The 21108-nt window shown below is 46.5% G+C and overlaps 1 protein-coding gene across 1 annotated transcript; it reads left to right on the top strand.

Annotated features, from left to right (window-relative positions):
- The first annotated feature begins 309 nt into the window (after nucleotides 1-309).
- On the top strand, nucleotides 310-20038 carry FAM180A (family with sequence similarity 180 member A). The gene is made up of 3 exons (XM_055281466.1): nucleotides 310-618; nucleotides 12747-12847; nucleotides 15310-20038. Exons 1-3 carry the CDS (start codon nucleotides 543-545, stop codon nucleotides 15652-15654), a joined length of 522 nt encoding a protein of 173 aa, XP_055137441.1. The 5' UTR covers nucleotides 310-542; the 3' UTR covers nucleotides 15655-20038.
- Nucleotides 20039-21108: the final 1070 nt, after the last annotated feature.

The following is a 21108-nucleotide window of genomic DNA, read 5'->3' as shown; positions in this document are numbered from 1 at the left end:
TTTTGCTGTCCTGAAGGCAACTTAGGCTCAACCAGCCCTGGTGTCTGCCAGGCAGGCTCCCAACTCTGCCTCCAGCCCTCGCCCCTGGCTCTGGTATCGTATGTGTGGACGGGGAGAGCAGCCAACTCTTCGCCGGGCTCTCTAACAAGTTCCGCGGGTCTGTTTGTTAAAGAAAAATTCCAGTGGGTGCATCCAACACATGGAACTCAAGTACAGAAATTATATTTATCCGCCCCACTGCCAAGGAGATCACATGCCCCGTGAGTCACTCCAGATGTGCTCAAAAACAGAGTCTCTCTGTGGAAGCCCAGTCCCCCAATCCCAGAGAGAGTCAAATGAAGAGAGGTACCGACTCCTGTCCCACCCAGGACGCAGCCTTCAGCCTCCAGCCTTCTGAGGCAGAGTAGGCATTTCTGCACGTCTGCAAAAGGAAGGGAGGGAAGCCCTCCATCATCTCACTGGGAAGAACGGCGCAGGCATACCTGCAGCTACTGGGGTTCCATTGGGCTTGAGGGTCCATTTTTCACCTTTTGAAGGACAAGATGCATTGGAAGATGTTGCTGCTTCTGCTGTTGTATTACAATGCTGAGGCTTCTATGTGCCACAGGTGGAGCAGGGGTGAGTTGCTTTTTATTCATTTGTTTGTTTAATGCTCATTATTCTTTCATCAATGCAATTCAAAATTTGGAGGGAAGGACGTAAGAAGCCCTGCACTCTCCCTTTATCTAATCTCTGTCAATTGCTTGATGCTTCTTGACATGTTCTCCCTTCTTAGAGGGTGATGGGGAAATGACACTGGAAAAAATCAAAGCCCCTGAGGGAACTAGGTCGAGGTGGAGAACCCAGAGAGCATCCTTTTCTGGCATCCCAGAGAGAACTCATATCTGCTTCATAGAAAGTAGAACTCATTTCTTCAGCTGCCCCCACCACCTGCAGCAGTTGGGCCAGACCATCTGGAGAGCAGGTGCCGAGGTCAGCTGCTAAAATGATGGAGTGATGGGGGCTGGGATGCCAAAGGCCTGCTCCCTGGGGGAACCAGAGCAGAAGCTCTGCAGGAAGTTGCCTCCTCACCGGGAGGGGAACGCATCTCTGCAGCCAGAGGTGGGCAGGTGAGGAGAGCAACCCTTCAACCTCCACTGCATCCACTGGCCCCGCCACCTCCTCACAAAGGAAGGGGCCCCAGCAAAGGCTGTTCTCTCATCACTGACTTCCTGCCCCTCAGGATGTAGTTCCTCCTAGCTGGATGGCATCTTTTCTCCATTTCCCTGGGACTGGCTCTGCTTGGTAAACACCGGGAGCACCTCGAGCCAGAGTTTGTCACTGTTAGGAAGGGAGGGACCCACAGCACTGCCCGCTCTTCACCAATATGAACGGAAATCTTTCCACTACCTAAAGTCAACTGAGTTAACTCTCCTAGAAAGAAATGCAAGAAGAATGGGCTCCTTCAAGTCAGGCCAGTAGGTGTTTCTAGAGATGCAAAATTGGAAGGCAACTAGCATGGTGGCATGGATGTGCCTCCTGCTTGCTTCTCAAGGACAGTGTCAGGGAAGGAAGGAGTGGCCAGAGTGGGGATAGAGCAGCGCAAGAGAAGGATCTGAAATGGGAGGGAGGCAAAAGCTACTGTACTTATGTTGGGTTTCATTTCCTCATGGTTAAACCTGACATTAGGGACTTACATCTCTAACAGGGATATAAGTCTTTTGAGCTGAGCTGTGAAGTGATCATTGCCCAGAAACAAATAATACAGCATTCTTCATTTTTCTCATAACAACATTGCATACACATGCACATACACACGTACACCCCTCCCTTTTCTTTTTTTAATTTTTAATTTTTAATTTCTGTGGGCACATAGTAGGTGTGCATATTTATGGGGCCTATGAGATGTTTTGATACAGGCACGTCACATCATGGAAGATGGGGTATCCATCCCCTCAAGCATTTAGCCTTTGTGTTACAAACAATCCAATGATACTCTTTTAGTTATTTTTATTTGTTATTTATTTACTTATTTATTTATTTTTGAGACGGAGACTCACTCTGTTGCCCAGTCTGGAATGCAGTGGTGCAATCTTGGTTCACTGCAACCTCCACCTCCCAGGTTAAAGTGATTCTCGTGCCTCAGTCTCCTGAGTAGCTGGAATTACAGGTGTGCACCACCACACCTGGCTAATTTTTGTATTTTTAGTAGAGATGGGGTTTCACCATTTTGGCCAGGCTGGTCTCAAACTCCTGACCTCAAGTGATCAACCCACCTCAGCCTCCCAAAGTTCTGGGATTATAGGCATGAGCCACGGTGCCCGGCCCTCTTTTAGTTCTTTTTAAATGTACAATTAAATTGTTATTGACTATAGTCACCCTGTTTTCACACCTCCCTTTTCATGAGGTGCACAAACTTTGAGGTAGCACTTGGAAGCAAAAAGCAAAGAGATCTCGGAGTTGGGGTCTGTCACTCCCCTCTTTGTCACACTGGGGATTTGCTTATTAAACGGGGTAATAGTGCCCACTCTTCCAAATGCACAGGCTATTACAAAGCCAAAAGGGATTATTTGACTTGCAATATGGCTTGTAAACATGACAGCCACATCACGAGCTGCTCTGCAAGGGTCCTGGTTCAAGTTCCAGCTCTATCTGGCGATGTGATCTCAGACAAGTCTCTTAACCTCTCTGAGCTTTCACTCACTAACGGGTAACATTAACATCCATCACATCAATAAAACCCTCATGGTGTTACTGTGAGGGTCGTATTCAAAAATATAGATGAAAATACTTTGTAAATGACAAAGCACAATATAAATATTAGCTATTGCCTACCAGTTTTTGAAAAATAAAGATTTTTCATTAAAAGAAGTTTGAGGCTCTTAACAGGGGAATCTACAGCAACATTTTGGGAGCAACTTCTCCGGGCCATGTCCTTCTGCATCGGGGAAGGTCCTTCCACAGTGAGTTCACGATCCGCTGGCTCAAAGCCAGCCCATCTGATATTGAGGCCACTATGAGGCAGCGGATGTGACGTGCTAGATTAACGGCTCAAGTCAGCGCTGATCAACAAATGATATGGAGTCCCTCCAACCATCATCAAATGTCTTCCACGTAGTTGATTTTTTTTTTCATTTTTAACATTTTTTTCTAATTATAAAAGAAATACACAATTCTTGCCATCTTTTTTTTTTAAGATGGAATAGGAGTCACACCCAAATGAATAAGTTTTTCCAAACGTATTATTCATTTCACCTTCATCCTTATCCCCACCCTACCTCCAGCCTCAATTCAAAGTACTCCCTTTGGAAACAGTCTTAGGGCAATCTCTTCCTGAGATTTTCCTCTTCCACCCCCTGCCCTTTGGGCCCCCAACCCCACCACTACCCCATGTCCATCCTCCCACCCTCCTGCTCCAACACGTAAATGTAGATGTAAACCCACAGGCAATATGCACCTTGCTGTTAGGACTGTCTTTTTCCTACCATCCTCCCAGCCTTTCCCTAAGCGCTCTCTAGGATTCCACCCTGGGAGGCAGCTTTCCACGCCAGGATCCAGGATCACCCATTTCAGCCCCACCAGCTTGATGAAGACCAAATGACTCACCTGTGGCCAAGCCAGGAAAGCCACATCTACACACACACACACACACACACACACACACACACAGGTGGCCCACGTCCCAGCACATACCAGGTCCTGCCAGGGCACCACTGGAAGGGGGAGGACTAGCCAGACTTGAGAAAGAAATATGCATCTATTAAGGATATGAAAGAAATATGCATCTATTAAGGATATGAAAGAAATATGCATCTATTAAGGATATGAATAGCTATGCTTTTGTTGAATACACACAAATTATTTTTTAAGTAGCTTAATAGAGCAGCCCTTCCATTTTTTGGTGGAACTTATGTCATTTTCAGGTGCCCATTTAAGGGTTGTGTGTGTCCTCAGTCATGAATGTTCCATGAGGGAAAGGCCTGTGGTCAGTACTCAGTAAGTACTCACTGACTGCCGGGCATGGTGGTGCATGCCTATAATTCCAGTGACTCGGGACTGAGAGGCCAAGAGTTCAAGACCAGCCTGGAAACATAGTCAGATCTCCCATCTCTTAGAAAAATTAAAGTTAAAAAAAAATTAGCTGGGTGTAGGAGCATATGCCTGTAGTCCCAGCTACTCAGAAGGTTAAGGTGGTAGGATCACTTAAGGCCAGGAGACCAAGGTGATAGGATCACTTAGACCCAGAAGGTCAGGAATGCAGAGAGCTATGATTGCGCTACTTCACTCCAGCCTGGATGATGGAGCAAGACCCTGTGTCCAAAAAGAAAATTGTTTTAAGTATTCACTGCCCAAGTGCCCCATACAGAGCCATCTCCTCGCTCCACAGTAACTCCATGAGGCAGGTGCTATCCTGACCATTTACAGGTAAGAAAATTGGAGAGTGAGGCAAGAAGTGAAGTGCCCCAGCTCCCCCAGCTGCAAGGGCAGAGTTGAATTTGATCCCCCAGGTTCACCTGCTGGCAGAGTACCCTGTCCTCATTCATCCACTCTGCATATTTCTACATCCCCCATGGGCCACTCACCTGCTCCCAGCAGCCCCAAGCTCCCCTACATGGTGGAGCTTTCCAGCCAAGAGGAGCCGGCTGCCGGGGCCCTTTCAGGAGCTTTCCCAGAGGACCCCCACGCACAGGGCCGAGACCCTGGCTCGCTCAGAATAGCACTGTGTTTCCAGAGGGCTGGCCCAGGAGTCAAAAAGTAAATGACATCAGTCAGATCTGGCAAAAGATCTTTTACAAACGAGAGCTTTTCCTTTCCACACCCACTGTCCTTTCCATCGAGTTGCTTCAACTGATTCATTAAAAATGAATCAGTTGGAGTTTGGCTTGAGATGGTCTGCAGCTTGAATCCTTTCCAACAAGCTCTTTGCCACAAATGCTATGCACAGTTCCGGGGAAAGCATGATTAGCCTGAATACCATGCTACTGAACATATCGGAGGGACGGGAGGAAAGAAGAAGAAAGAGACTTTTAACCCAGATTACAGAAAGTCAAAGAGAAGGTCGGGCTGCCAAACAAAGGCAGGCTACTCCATTGGAGCGCCTCTGGCTGTTTGTCTAGGCAAGAAAGCTTTGAAGGGCTAAGGTGTGGGGGAGGTAGGGGACAGCACTCACTGAGATCAATTAAAATATAGCTTGGTCCGGGCCCAAACAGGGACTCCTCAGGGATAAGGCGAGGGTGTGGTGGAGACAGAAGTCAACATCTACTTTCTGATCATTAGCCAAGACCGAGAACCACAAATAAACTCTAGATTCACCCTATTAGAAAAGGAAGGATTTTGTAGGCACTCTATTTGGAAAGAATAGAGCTTAGTGACCAGGGCAGGTAACGTGTTCCTGTGGGATTATTTATTCATTTGACAAACAGGAAGGGGCACAATGCTAGGCACTGGGAATACAACAGTGAACAAAATAGACAAAATCCCATACCCTCTAGTGAGGGGAAACAGGCAACAAATATATTTATATTTTAAAATAGGTGATTTGTTGGATGATAATAAAGTAGGGACAGAGGCTAGAGAGTCCAGAGGGTTGGAATTTTAAATAGAGTCATCACAAAGAGCGTTTTTCTCCAGCCACATTCAGGTGCACAGAGGCAGGCGTGGAATAGGTAGAGCTGGATTGTGCTTTTGCCAAGTGATTGCCAAGGAACAATAAGGGGCCGGGTGTGGTGACTCACACCTGTAATCCCAGCACTTTGGGAGGCTGAGGCAGGAGGATCACTTAAGGTCAGGAGTTCGAGACCAGCCTGGCCAACATGGTAAACAACCCCGTCTCCAGTAAAAAAAAAAAAAAAAAAAAAAAAAAAATACAAAAATTATCCGGGCATGGTGGAGCCTGTAGTTCCAACTACTCAGGAGGCTGAGGCACAAGAATCGCTTGAACCTGGGAGCCAAGATTGCACCACTGCCCTCCAGCATGGGCGACAGAGCAAGATTCTTGTCTCCAAAAAAAAAAAAAAAAAAAAAAAAACAATGAGGGAGAAAAGGAGAATCGATGCAGGAGAGTGATCCTAAAAGTAGTCCTTTGACCTTGCATATCACATTATTATAAGTCAAAGTCAGAGTTTTGAAAAGTATGTGTGATCCATTTAAGAATACGTTTTCTATCAAATGCATAGGCATTCATTCATTCATAACTAACTACCATTTATCCTTTCTGTAGTTATTCAGAACTGAAGAATGCCCACTCTCTGGGCAGAGGTACCTACAATAAAGGAGCACTGTTCACTTATCAGTGAGATTGGGTTTTGGAGCCTTGGAGATCTGGATTTTAATCCCAGCCCTACCTCAAATAAATTGGATAGCCTAGGGCAATTTTCTTAACCTCCAAGTTTCTTCATCTATAAAATGGAAAGTTCATATTTACCTCACAAGGTACTTGTGGACAGCACAAGGCACACAGTGGGTGCCCCTGAGCTCTTACATTATTATATCTGAGCTCCACGTGTTAAGAGCTATAGCCTGAGCTCCAGAGGTATCGCTCAGCAGAAGACATGGACAGAACACGCTATAACACATGAATCAGGAACTCCGGATCCAGCTCCTGGACAAACTTAGTCCATGTGGCATGACCTTTAGCAAGTGAGTCGCTTGTTCTATGCTGGTCGGTCCCATGTGTCCTAGATGCTCATTTGTCCAGGGAGTCGAGGAGGAGCTGAGCAGCGCTTGGTTTCCCCACCCCACGGCCAGCCTGGGCAGCCAGCTTCCATGCAAGCTGACCACTGAGTCTCAGAGCCCCTAGGACAGACACACCGAGTGGCCCTCATGGACACATTCACATCCTGAGGAAATGCCTGGACAGTGGACTGGGTGGGGAGCATTGAATAAAGAAGAAGGTAAACAAATGGGCCCAATTGTACACAAGCAAAAGATGCACAAAGTCCATGCTTCTGACAAACACGTCACACCAGACTTCTTGTCTGAGGTTCAGTGCTCAGGCGGCACCTGGGAGGCGTGGGACCCTCCTGCCAGTCTCTGGTCTCTTGACCCGGCTCTTAGAGGGGCTGCCGTTGCTAACAGGCATCCAGGGAGAAGCACACAGGCCTCCCTCCCATCAGCCTTGCAAAGGCTGGGCTGCCCAGAGCACTTAACTCACAGCTCACAGGGAGCAGGGAGCTGAACTTAAAGCGACCTCCGTAAGTTTGAGAGATGGGACAGAAGGAAAAGGAAGAAAAACCAGCAAAGCCCTGAAGAGTCTCCAAGGCTGTTGTTTTGGTTTGGTTTTACCTAGTTTATGGTTTTTTAAACCATTCCAAAATATATCCTGAGACTGCACCCAGAGCATGGCATTACGTGCACACAGAGGTGAAGCAAAGGCTGCACACAGCTCATTTGCTCCCTCCCAGGGCCTGGCAACCCTGATGAAACTTTCCAGGGTGGTGTGCAGCAAGATGCAAAACATGCGGCCTGGATGCAGAAAGATAGAGATAGAGAAGGAAAACAACCGTGTACAGTGGGGTTCCCAGGAAAGGCTTCCTGGGGAAACAGGATTTTCTAAAATATAAGAGCAAGTCTAGTTTCCAGCTTTGCACATATACATCTTGGAGTTTGCCAGCCCTTGTTTCAGCCATCAGCATTTCTGGTGGGGTCCAGCCTTCGTCATTATGGACAAGAACATCTTGGAGTGACTGTACATTGTGAAATTGTACCTCTGTATTTTGACATTGATCAAATAGAGCTATTTCTCACCCACCACCACCTCCAGCCTCTCCAGTGGAGATAAGTTTATTCTCTTTAGATCTTGCCTCACACGGGGAGTCAGATCTGGGTGGCTGCTGAGCCACTGAGATGTCTGCCCTAGATCTGGCTGCACTCCAGCAGCTGTCCCTACCCCTGCCCAATGCACAAGGTCAAAGCAGCCACAGAAATGTGAGGGGGCAGCACTGCTTGGGCTGGTGGACCAGTACAGGGGTGGGGGTGAGGAAGGGAGGGAGAGAGACCCATCTTTAAGATTCCTGTGCTTCCCACACATACATTCTCAATTTTACTTTTTATGGATTGGTAGGACCTCTTTTTTAGCTTCTAGATATTGATCCTTATCAGTGACATTCATTGGAAATTCTTTCTCCCATTTGCTTGGCTTTCTTTTTTTTTTTTTTTTTTTTTTTTTTTTTGAGACAGGGTCTCACTCTATCGCCCAGGCTAGAGTGCAGTGGCTGATTACAGCTCACTACAGCCTTGACCTCCCAGGCCCGGTTGATCCTCCTGCCTCAGCCTCCCAAGTAGCTGGGACCACAAGCGTGTGCCACCATGCCCAGCTAATTTTTTTTATTTTTAGTAGAGATGAGTCTCACTATGTTGCCAAGACTGGTCTCAAATTCCTGGGTTCAAGTTATCCACCCGCCTCAGCTTCCCAAAGTCCTGAGATTACAAGTGTGAGCTGCCACGCCTGGTACACACTTACATTTTTTTTTTTTTTTTTTTTTTTTTTTGAGACAGAGTGTCAGTCTGTCACCCAGGCTGGAGCGAAGTGGCATGATCTCCGCTCACTGCAACCTCCGCCTCCCAGGTTCACGCCATTCCCCTGCCTCAGCCTCCTGAGTAGCCCTGTAGGTGCCCACCACCACACCCAGCTAATTTTTGGTACACACTTACATTCTAAAGCAATAGCCATTCCCCTTGTCTGAAGGCTGAAGCTATTTCTAAGACTCCACCAAACTATGTTACTATTCAGTAGGAGACCAAGAGCTGTTGGAAATGACAAAGTTTCCATTATCAAGCTCGGCTTTGAACCAGGAAGTATTTGCTTCTTGGCTCTTTGAGAACTAGGGGTCCACCTGGGGTGAGCATGTTAAAGGCATGTTGCTGTTCTCAGGGCAACAACTGAGTGAAGAAATTCCAGGTCTAAGATCATGAATAACTTCCAGGCAGGCAGCCACAGGCTGGCTGTGATTACAGGGAGCAGAAAGGGCTCCGTGCCCTGACATTCCCTCCCTATTGCCGTCATCTGCTGGGACTGAGGTTTTGTTTTTTTTTTTAAAGGTAACAATACCTTTAAGTTGGCAATAAGAGATAAATTCTAGCAGAATTAAAGAAGTAAAGTCGCTCTTAGATCCTATCCTAAGAAGGGGGTTTCATCCACCTCCTTTCTTCCTGACGGGAAGAAAAGAAGAGCATGAAGAAAGAAACAGGCCACACCTTGACCTAGGACCAACTCATCTCATACCAAGGAGAAAGCAGAGACAAAGTCCGTGCCCTCTTTGTGCCTGCACTCCTTACCTCCAAGAACATGATGACCTTGGTCTCTTCAGATGACCTTGTAAGGCCCCATCAGATAGGCAAGAGCTCTGAATTGTTTTATGGTAGAAGGACACCATCGGCCTGTCTGTGTTGTGGATAACACAGATCTGGCTGCCTACTGGAGCCTGGGAGCTGGAAAAAGTCCCAGTGCCTACATTTCACTCCCAGAGATGCCCACAAATTGGCCTGGAGTGTGGTCTTGGGCATTTGGGTTTCTAAAAGTGCCTGGATGAATCGAATGTCTAGTCAAGGCTGGGAACCACTGATCTAACCAGAGAGCGGCCACACAGCCTAGGGTCGGCGTCTTCCACACAATTTCAGGTCAAGCTCACTCTGACTAGGACAGTAGTTCTCAACCTTGGCTGTCATTAGAAGCACTTAGGAAGCTTTACAAAACCGTAATGTGTTCATTGGCCTCTGGTTCAATTAAATCAGAACTCCGGAGCCGGGTCCAAGAAACCGCTTTGGTGACTCTAACTGTTAACTAGTGGAGTCACAGACACCTCACTCTCCTACGTTCCACCTGACACTACAGGCATTGGCAATGGACGAACAGGGGCAAAGGCTTCCTCAAGCCCTAAAATCTATGATTCTGTGGGAAACTGGCGCTTTTTTGGCAAAGAGTATAAACTCTGCTGAAATGCCGGGCTAGAGAATACTGCCATGGAGCTCATGGCTCCTTCCCTGAGCATGGTCTGGCGAAACAGAGCTGGTCACTCTGCTGGCCGAGGCGACCATTAGTGCAGGGATTTGGTCATCAACAGCTATGCCTGGCACACACCCCAGAAGCCTGGCAGGCTCTGCCACAGGTACAGAAATATAAAACTGTATGTACCTAAGCCCTTGAGGAACTTGTGGTATCGATCATAGAAGAGTTACTGAGAAAGCAATTGACAGCAATACTGTAATACATCCATCAGGCTTTTCTGGAACATGGGAGATCCCTACCAGTCAGCTTTTCAGGAAAGTTCCTCTAAGTTAAAGATGTTTCCTTTTTTTTTTTTAATCACTTCCGATGGCAATCCTTCTAAAATGATTTCCATCCTTCCCTGCCTTTTTTTTTTTTTTTTTTTTTTGAGACAGAGTCTCGCTCTGTCACCCAGGCTGGAGTGCAGTGGCGCGATCTTGGCTCACTGCAAGCTCTGCCTCCTGGGTTCATGCCATTCTCCTGCCTCAGCCTCCCTAGTAGCTGGGACTACAGGCGCCTGCCACCACGCCCGGCTAACTTTTTGTATTTTTTTTAGTAGAGACGGGGTTTCACTGTGTTAGCCAGGATGGTCTCAATCTCCTGACCTCGTGATCTGCCTGCCTCAGCCTCCCAAAGTGCTGGGATTCCAGGTGTGAGCCACCGCGCCCGGCTTTTTTTTTTTTTTTTTTTTTTTTTTTTTTGAGATAGAGTTTCACTCTGTCGCCAGGCTGGAGTGCAATGTGGCACGATCTCGGTTCACTGCAAGCTCCACCTCCCGGGTTCAAGCAATTCTCCTGCCTCAGCCTCCCAAGTAGCTGGGATTACAGGCATTCACCACCATGCCCAGCTAACTTTTGTATTTTTAGTAGAGATGGGGTTTCACCATGTTGACCAGGCTGGTCTCAAACTCCTGGCCTCATGTGATCTGCCCACCTCGGCCTCCCAAAGTGCTGGGATTTTAGGCGTGAGCCACCGCGCCCAGCCTGCTTTCTTTAACTGCGTACACTGAACATAATTTGACCTTTTCTCAATGGCTCAAGGGCACTGTTATCAACTAGCAGAGCTGTCATTTATGATTAAGCAAAATATGCCTGTACAACTTCAAGGGGTGCCAACACCTTGTAGTCTCCGATTTTTACCGTTATTTCCCCAGTTTTCTGGTAGATCACAATCAAGTGTCTTAAAGAAGCTGTACCTTTTTCTGTCAGCTGGCGGAGGGCTTACCGATCATTTCTGCACAGTGCCTGCTCCCCAGAGAGGCTGTGGAGGTGACCAGGGCTATTTGCTCCTAGCCTGACATGGTCCTGGAGAACTGCAATTTATAATGATCATTCCTATACCCTCTGATGTTCTGTCTTCTCCTTCACTTGTCCCCAGTCAGTGCCTAATTCTTGCTGTCCTGTGTACCTCTAATAGCAATTCATCTTCCTCCAGTTACCACTTCTACATGCAACCACTGGGGAACAGCATTGTCAAGTCACTGACTTTATACTAAATGCATTCCTAAAGGGCACGGTAGCTCATGCTTATAATCCCAGCACTTTGGGAGGCTGAGGCGGGCGGATCACTTGAGGTCAGGAGTTCAAGACCAGCCTGGACAACATGGTGAAATCCTGTCTCTACTGAAAATGCAACAATTAGCCGGGCGTAGTGGCACACACCTGTAATCCCAGCTACTTGAGAGGCTGAGGCAGGAGAATCACTTGAGCCCACAGGGGGCAGAGTTTGCAGTGAGCCAAGATCGTGCCACTGCACTCCAGCCTGGGCGACAGAGCAAGACTCCATCTCAAACAAACGAACAAACAAAAATCAGGCAGCCCTTGGGGAAAGCTCTGAGTTTGACCCCACAATGATGCCCTAGATCCAAGGGCCTGGGTCTCGTGCAGCTCTCTTCCTTTATTTTGTCACGTGTGTTCAGATTCTTGGCAGCTATATTTTGGATGCCTGAGGCAGCCAGAAGCCTGACCTTCTGATTAAAACGGGCAGTGAATCAACATAAACCAGCACTTCATACTGATATGAATGTGTGCAGTGCTATTAGGGAACAGTGTTTTCAGGGAACTCACTCACTGACTTGGGGCTTTTTGTTCTCACTCATTTCTACTTTGCTTTATTTTGCTTTGGTTAATATAAATTCCCTAAGGCATGCATATCCCCAGCCACATAGATTTTGCAAAACTTTCTCAGATGGTTCTTCCTTTTTCTTTTTCTTTTTCTTTTCTTTTCTCGTTTTCTCAGACGGTTCTGATGAGCAGCCAGTTTTTAAGCCACTGATCTGATATGACTGAGAGCTTTCTGGGCCACACCAGGGGAGTACGTCACCTCTCTCCTCACTCTGTGTCCACCACCACTTTCCAGTCAGTCCTTTTTATTTCTTTTTTTTTTTTTTTTTTTGACATGGAGTCTCGCTCTATTGCCCAGGCTGGAGTGCAATGGCGCAGTCTTGGCTCACTGCAACCTCCACCTCCTGAGTTAAAACTATTCTCTTGCCTCAGCCTTCCATGTAGCTGCGATTACAGGCACCCACCACCATGCCCAGCTGTTTTTTTGTAATTTTAGTAGAGACGGGGTTGCACCATGTTGGCCAGGCTGGTTTCAAACTCCTGACTTCAGGTGATCCACCCGCCTCGGCCTCCCAAAGTGCTGGAATTACAGGCATAAGCCACCGTGCCTGGCCAAGTCAGTCCATTTTTAAGACTCCTTGACTACCTTCAAGGTGGACCACAGGGAGAAGGTCTGGGTGCACACTGCAGCCGGGAACTCACTGTTTTCTTTCTTTCAGCTGTGCTCTTCCCTGCTGCCCACCGGCCAAAGAGGTCCTCATCACTGCCATTGAACCCAGTCCTGCAGACCTCCCTGGAGGAGGTGGAGCTGCTCTACGAGGTAGGCAGAGGGGAACATGCTCCATCCAAGTCACCCAAAAGGCACTGCACTTTCTTTATCTTTTTTGGAAAAGGAGAAGTGACCTCTCAGCCCCTGACCACAAGTGACCCCTGTTGTGGTAGAGAATAGCCTAATTTGTAGAGGTCACAGAACCTGCTCATTCATAAAGTATTCCTCATGCCTCCTGTCTTTCCCACATGCTATAACAGAGAATGATGGCATTAGGAGTTCAGTTCAGTTTAAACTAAAGATTAGGTTTGGCCCATAGGCGTCACTCCTGGCACCCAGGCCCCAGAGTGTGGCAATATTCCCAAGCAAAGTCCTTGAGGCAGGACCCGCCAAGAAATGCCAAGCCATTGTCTGGGTGCAGCCTGTCTCCAAGGCCCTGCATGCTACGATGGCAATGCTGTCTGGCTGAGCTGCCAGCCCAGCTGGGTTTCTGGAAGCCACAGACCACCCTGCAGTCTCTCTTCCACTACCTCTCACCTTGCATCACTGAGACCCCACTCCTCCTCCAGACCACAGGGTCAATTTCCCGAGGCGACCCAGATTGGTTCAGTGTTATGATCCCAGGCTCAAGATCTGAGCTTTAGTCCTGGCTCTGTCACTCATCCACTGTGCCACCTTGCATAAGCCACTGTTTCTCTCTGGGCCTGACTCTCCTCAGCTGTTAAATGAGAGAATTCAACTAGGCTGTCCAAAATTCTCCTCCAGCTTTGACATCCTCTGACTCCATGCACTAGGACTGTCTGGTTAAGAAAGAGACAGCCGGGCCAGGTGCAGTGGCTCATGCTTGTAATCCTAGCACTTTGGGAGGCCGAGGCAGGCGGATCACCTGAGGTCAGGAGTTCGAGACCAGCCTGGCCAACATGGTGAAACCTCATCTCTACCAAAAATACAAAAATTAGCCGGCCATGGTGGCATGCACCTGTAATCCCAGCTACTTGGGAGGCTGAGGCAGGAGAATCGCTTGAACCCGGGAGGTGGAGGTTGCAGTGATCTCAAATCGCACCACTGCACTCCAGCCTGTGTGACACAGCGAGACTCCATCTCAAAAAAATAAAATAAAATAAGAGATAACTTGCTGTAGCCATGCAGTTAAGCCAGGGGGAGAGATTTCAAATCCTGCCTTGGGAACCAGACTGGGAAATGCAGAGTCTTTGCCTAGTCTTGAACATGGGAGTCATACGAAGAGATCTAAATTTTAGAAAGATCATAGACAGTGCCATGGAGGATGAATTCAGGCAAGGGAAGACGGAGACAGATTGAAGAGTGAGGATTTGGAGTCATTCCATCCCTACTGTGAACCTGGCACTACCCAAGGGTGTGCATGGCAGACCCAGCTCCTACGCTTAGTGGGCAGGTCAGAGAGGAGGACAAATCTCTGTGTCCCACTTGATTCCTAACACAATCCTCTGCATCCTTCAAACTCTGAACATTTTTCCAGAGGTCCTATAGTAAATATAAAGAAACTAGAGCTATACCCAAATAAATATATTGTTTACCAAGGATGTACTTCTTGACTTTTCCAAAAGCTGCCAAGAAGAATCAGTTAGAAAATCAGTCATTTGGCTCGGCGTAGTGGCTCATGCCTGTAATCCCAGCACTTTTGGGAGGTCGAGGCTGGTGGATCATCTGAGGTCAGGAGTTCGAGACCAGTCGGACCAACATGGTGAAACCCCATCTCTACTAAAAATACAAAAAACTAGCCAGGCATGGTGGCAGGTGCCTGTAATCCTAGCTACTTGGGAAGCTGAGACAGGAGAATTGCTTGAACCCAGGAGGTGGAGGTTGCAGTGAGCTGAGATCACACCACTGCATTCCAGCCTGAGTGACAGAGTGAGACTCCATCTAAAAAAAAAAAAAAAAAAAAAACAGAAAATCAGTAATTTTATGACCTTTATGTCTGAACTCCTCTTTTTTGAAAGCTGGTTTAACACAGAAGAGAAACAGGAAGGGGCCCACAGCCCAATCCAATCCAGTCACACCTTGTCTCTGAATAGAAAAACCAAGCTAATGCAGAAAGAGTCTCCCAGCTTCTGCCTTAAAATTATCGAAATAGTTGATGCTTTAGATGATCTTTGTTGGGTGGGAAAAAGAAAGGGAAGAAGGAATTTATCTAGGACACTAGAAACTATAATTAGTCCCTTAAATACTGGTTTTGAACCAGACACTGTATTAGCTTTGTCCATATTTGTCTCATTTACCTCTCACAATATCCCAGTGAAGTAGATGTTGTTACTAATTATTTACACTGAGAAGGAAAGTGAGGCTCAGAGAAGTTAAGTAACTTGTCCAAGGTCACACAGCAAGTGAGAAAGTCAGAACTGGAACTCAGGTCTCTTGAGTTCCAAAGCTCTTCTGGCAGCTGCCTCCCTAAGGGAAGGTGTGTGATAATGAATATAACTGTGTCCTCAGCAATGCCTCACTTCATATTTTTGCACATCCACATTTCTCACCAGTTCCTGCTGGCCGAACTTGAGATCGGCCCTGACATGCAGATCTCCATCAAGGACGAGGAGCTGGCCTCCTTGCGGAAGGCCTCGGACTTCCGTACCGTCTACAACAACGTCATCCCCAAGAGCATCCCAGACATCCGCCGGCTCAGCGCCAGCCTCTCCAGCCACCCTGGCATCCTCAAGAAAGAAGACTTTGAAAGGACAGTGCTGACCCTGGCCTACACAGCCTACCGCACAGCCCTGTCCCACGGCTATCAGAAGGACATCTGGGCGCAGTCCCTCGTTAGCCTCTTCCAGGCCCTGAGGCACGACTTGATGCGCTCCTCACAGCCGGGAGTACCTCCCTGAGACACTGGCCCACACCAGGACCTTGGAGCAGGGACCAGCACAGTAATCCAGAAAGACTTCATTCTCTACTCCATTTACAGAGACCAGCAACAAAACACTTACTGCTGACACAGAGCAGCAGAGATCAAACAGAGTAACCCCGATGCTCTTTTCTCCTTGTAGTTTCCTGGAAGACACATCTGATTCATGCCATCATGTGACCTGGGCTGGAAGAAAGGGCTGGAGTGGTCATTCAAGATGCCTCCATGGGCAGAATGGTTTGCCTATGGCAGGCAGAGCTCTGATATGATTCAACCCAGAGCAGTGGCCACACACACTCAAGAGTGAGAACAGGCCGGGCACAGAGGCTCATGCCTGTGATCCCAGCACTTTAGGAGGCTGAGACGGGAGGATTATTTGAGGTCAGGAGTTCAAGGCCAGCCTGGGCAACACAGTGAAAACCCATCTCTACCAAAATCACAAAAATCAGCCGGACGTGGTGGTGCACACCTGTAATCCTGGCTACTCAGTAGGCTGAGGCAGGAGAACCAGTTGAACCCAGGAGGTAGAGGTTGCAGTGAGCTGAGATTGTGCCACTGCACTCCAGCCTGGGGAACAGAGCGAGACTCTGTCTCAAAAATAAAAATAAATTTTTTAAAAAGTGAGGAATGAGCTAGAAGAGACATCATGGCAAGAAGATGGGGGACAGGTTCCTTTGGTCCTAAGGGACTAGGGTGCTGGGTTGAACGAACATTTTTCCAGAGGTTCTACAGTAAATATAAAGAAACTAGAGCTATACCCAAATAAATATATTATTTGCCAAGGATATACTTCTTGACTTTTCCAAAGCTGCCAAGAATAATCCATTAGAAAATCAGTAATTTTATGACCTTTATGTCTGAACTCTTCTTTTTTGAAAGTTGGCATAACACAGAAGAGAAATAGGAAGGGGCCCACAGCGCAGTCCAGCCATAACTTGTCTTTGAATAGAAAAACCAAGCTAATGCAGAAAGAGTCTCCCAGCGAACAAGGTGGCATCAAGGCCTGTGCCTGTCTGTCTGTCTTCATGCGAAAATAATTTAGCATCATCAGAGAACTAAATGCTCCAAATAAAAATGATTTTCAGATGACAGAATTCCCTTTCGAATGCCAAAACTTTCCTTTTAGAGATATTGACTGGATATCTATTTAAACTATATATACAAATCACCTTAAGCTTTTGTTTAGTGTAAGATCATCATTTAAACATTCTTTTGTGTGTGTGTGTGTGTGTGTGTGTGTGTGTGTGTGTGTGTGTGATGGAGTCTTGCTGTGTCGTCCTGGCTGGAGTGCAGTGGCACTATCTCGGCTCACTGCAGCGTCTGCCTCCCGGGTTCAAGCGATTCTCCTGCTTCAGCCTCCCGAGTAGCTGGGACTATAGGCGCACACCACCACACTTGGCTAATTTTTGTATTTTTAGTAGAGACGGTTTTTCGCCATGTTGGCCAGGCTGGTCTCAAACTTCTGGCCTCAAGTGATCCACCCGCCTCAGGCTCCCAAAGTGTTGGGATTATAGGCGCGAGCCATTGCGCCTGGCCATATCATCATTTAAACATTCTAATGAAGGAGTTGGATAAGATAATCTCTAAGACTCCTACCTATGAAGTTCCTACAATCCTTTAACTGTGAGATGCCACAAGGAGAGCACCTGGATCTAAGAAGTCTGCTCAACTGTTTGTACTGACCCTGAAAGGTCCCCAACTGCTCATTCTGTGTTCAGTTCTGAGCTTTTCTGCTGCCTCCCTCACTAGCAGACTATTAGAGCATATTTTTCTTTGTTACCAATGTAACTTGCCCTTCAAGTCTGTTCTTTCTTAGCTGGCCGTTGCCTACAAACTACGACAGCCAGGCTTGTTATAACTCTATGTTAAATAGGAGTTAATAGATGAAGGCCTCTGCTAGGGGTCAAGTGTCTGGGTGCTAATAAGGATTCCTCATTAGCTCAGAGATCTTTCTGTCTTCTCCTGTTTACAGCTGAGTTCGGCAAGCAAAAGCTGCAACAAGTCTGATCTTTGAATGAGTGAGGATTTATTGGGCTAAATTTGATTCTGAAATGGGTATTTAACAGTTGTCATTTGATAATGATGAGGTCTGGACTCCTTCAAAATCTTTGAGCAAATAAGCTTTGTCTAGCAGTGCTAGCCGCATGATCTTTTTGGAGAAATACTAGGATGCAGGAAGAAGGTATTTATCATCAGAGAAAAACACAGCTTTGCATCCTGATATTCTCAGGCTCAGAAGATTAGGAAGTCTCAGTCTCTCTTTCTCATTCCTTGACCATTCTGCTCTTTTACCTCCTCCAAATGCAGATTCTGATATATGCTTTTTTTGTTCAATCTTTCTCTTTCTAAATGTACATATTCTCTCTGACATGGTCACTCTGCTTGTCTCTGTCTTTCTTTTATTTTAGTTGGTATCTCTGCTGCTCTATATTTGGGCCCAATTCCAAATATCTTTGTATCTGTTTTTTGATGCATCTCCAAGACTCTTCTGCTTGACTTTTGCTCTATCTCTGCTGACCCACACTCTAACACTCACTGTCTGTCAGTCTTCTCTGGGTATCATTGTCTAAGTAAAACACAAATCAGTGTACAGAGAGCGTTGGGATCGCCCAGAGGCAGATAAAGATGGTAGCCTATCTTCACAGTTTGTACTTTTCCTAGATGTCAGATGGGGAGTGGATTAGCAATGGCCTCAGTCCCTAGACACTATGCAATACCCTGATAGTCAGTCTTGTATCCCACCCTGAGGCTCCACTCCCTTGACAATGGATCTGAAAGCTTTCTCGTACTCAGAATCATCAGATGGAAAGGCCCACCCTTGTAGTCCCTGACCACCATGTTATGTAGATGGCTGCTCCCAGTAGTAAGAAATCCATGAATGGGAGGATGGTTCCCAGGAACATTCACCCAGCAACAAAAAAATTAAACACAAATTGGGGCCAGAATTTCTATGGCAATCAATGACTGAAAAAAAAAATAGAAAAAAGAAGGACATGACCTTTTTAAAGACAAATGAAGACTCATTTTCAGTAACTAGAATCTTAAAAACTATTTTAATCTGAATGCAGATAATTGTTTACCCACAGAGAGTTTTATAACAATGACTTCACTGACATGCAGAATCAAATATTATGATCACCACCAGCAGCCAAAAAACCCTATTCTTTGCCCAAGGAATAGTAGACATGTAGACTAGACAGACAAACAGGGTCTCCTATTTTGCCTCATTAGTGCCACACTCTACACAACTACAGTCATGAAGGGGTCACATTTGGTTATAATTACTATTAGAATAATATGAGAGTGTGATGTTTATAGTGGAAACTTGCCCATGACTTATGTAACCATTTCTGCTGACAAATTTTAGGATCTAAAAACTTTGTGGGTTTTTTGTTATGTTTTGTTTTTGTTTGTTTGTTTGTTTTTGAGACAGTCTCGCTCTGTCACCCAGGCTGGAGTGCAGTGGCACCCCCGCCTACAGTGTTCAAACGATTCTCCCACCTCAGCCTCCTAAGTAGCTGGGACCACAGGCACACATCACCATGCCCTGCTAATTTTTTTGTATTTTTAGCAGAGATGGGGTTTCACCATGTTGGCCAGGCTGGTCTCGAACTCCTGACCTCAAGTGGTCCGCCTGCCTCAGCCTCCCAAAGTGCTAGGATTATAGGCGTGAGCCACCGTGCCCGGCCCGGGATCTAAAAACTTTCTAAGTTTCCTCCATCGTTGGCATCCTCACAGCTATCTCCAATGTCACTCAAGAGACATCAATAGACATTTAACTGCTTCAACCTTCATTGCTCTGTCACCTCACCTTGAATCTAACAAATCAAAGTATTTCTGCAGGTCCAATGGTCTAAAATCAAATGCTTGTTAAATGACTTTGTACAACACCCCTTACTTTCCTAATCCATTTCGATATCTTATTTTTTTTATTGTGGTAAAAAAACACATCACGTAAAATGTACCATCTTAACCATTTTTAAGCATATAGTACAGCAGCGTTAACTCCATGCATGTTGTTGTGAAATAGACCCCCTGAACTTTCTCATCTTGTAATTCTGAAGTTCTATACCCACTGAACAACTCCCCTTTTCCCCTTCCCCCTGCCTGCCCCAGCTCTTGGCACCATTATTCTGCTTTCTGTTTTTGAGAGTCTGACTACTTAAGATACCTCATACAAGCGGGATCTGGCTTACATTTGTTGAGCATTGTATTCTGGAAAAGTGTTTCCTTCCTCTGAAAAATGGGTAGAGTTCTGAAGGAGAACTACTGGTCTTATTGTATCACTTGCTGTACCTATTTTTATTTAACAAATATTCATCTATGGTGTAATAAAGATGTCATGATTGAGTTGCTCACTGGAATCTTTGTTATCTCAGAGTATCTCACCGAGGAATTTGGAATGGTTCATGGGTTTAACAGTGGATGTTGACTTCCACAGCTGCTTATAATTATCTGGTGTCTTTAATGTTTGCGACCAAAACATCACCCACGTGGTATTGTTCATTCTGAGTTTCAAAATCATAACCAAAAAAAAATGAGGCCAGAATGTAGTAAATACAGTAGCCAGTCTTTAACATGCATTTAAAGAGTTGAGTCATCCTAGCCCATGATGGCAAGATAATTTCAAAGGGGACCTGGGTTGTCCACAGTCGCACCTGCCTTAAAAGTCAAGAAGAATTTGGTTTTTGGGTCACTTCCCTGGTCACTTTAGCCTGGGGATCATTTCCAAGTAGTATAGCTGCAGATCTTGGAACACCATTCCTGTGTTCTGTGAATTCAAGACAACGTGGGTTTTATAACCCTTTGACTCTGCTCAGCATCTCCCAGATCAAGGTAAGGTAATGTTGCCAAGAACCACTACTTACAGAATGTTTGGGCTTTTGCTTTTGCTTTTCTTCCTTGCCCCAAATCCACATGTCCGTTCTGAGAAAAGAAGCTAACAACTTCTTCCAATCTGTAAGCAGGAGAAATTCCAGAGTTCAACTGCAGCTAAGACCTTGTCCCTGAACTTGTCAATTTCTTCCCGGCCCTCCCACCTCCTCCTTTTGTACCAGCCAAAGAAGGTCTTCGGTTCCCTTTTTGGAGAGCCTCAGAGAGAAACATTTGAGCACCTACTTTAGCCAGAGAGACCACTGACATCTGGGCATGAGACTGGCATCTAGACTTTGCCAGGGAGGCAGCTATACTTCCCAAAAGATCTGGGGTCTTTCTCACGGGCTCATACCCTCTGCTGGCCTAGACCCTTTATATTCCCCCCTCGGTGCTGAGGCAAACGATCTTTGCCAGCAGGGAAGTCTGAAAGGCTTAACTTTGTACACTCTGAGGCAAATTCTCCAGAAGTAATGTTGCATTTTCTCCCGGCCACCAGCCACATTCCCTTCCTAAGGTCTAGATCAGCAGGTGGCCCTCCCGGCGAAAGCTCTGTGTCGTA

This window comes from Symphalangus syndactylus, chromosome 6, assembly GCF_028878055.3.
Source record: "Symphalangus syndactylus isolate Jambi chromosome 6, NHGRI_mSymSyn1-v2.1_pri, whole genome shotgun sequence".
Lineage (NCBI taxonomy): Eukaryota > Metazoa > Chordata > Mammalia > Primates > Hylobatidae > Symphalangus > Symphalangus syndactylus.
This window is presented reverse-complemented; position numbering and strand designations above follow the sequence as displayed.

Bases quoted from the DNA above. Each gene is read 5' to 3' on its own strand.
- FAM180A (XM_055281466.1), top strand. From the start codon at position 543: ATGCATTGGAAGATGTTGCTGCTTCTGCTGTTGTATTACAATGCTGAG. The intron at 619-12,746 runs GTGAGTTGCTTT...TCTTTCTTTCAG, and splicing joins GTGCCACAGGTGGAGCAGGG to CTGTGCTCTTCCCTGCTGCC. The intron at 12,848-15,309 runs GTAGGCAGAGGG...ATTTCTCACCAG, and splicing joins AGGTGGAGCTGCTCTACGAG to TTCCTGCTGGCCGAACTTGA.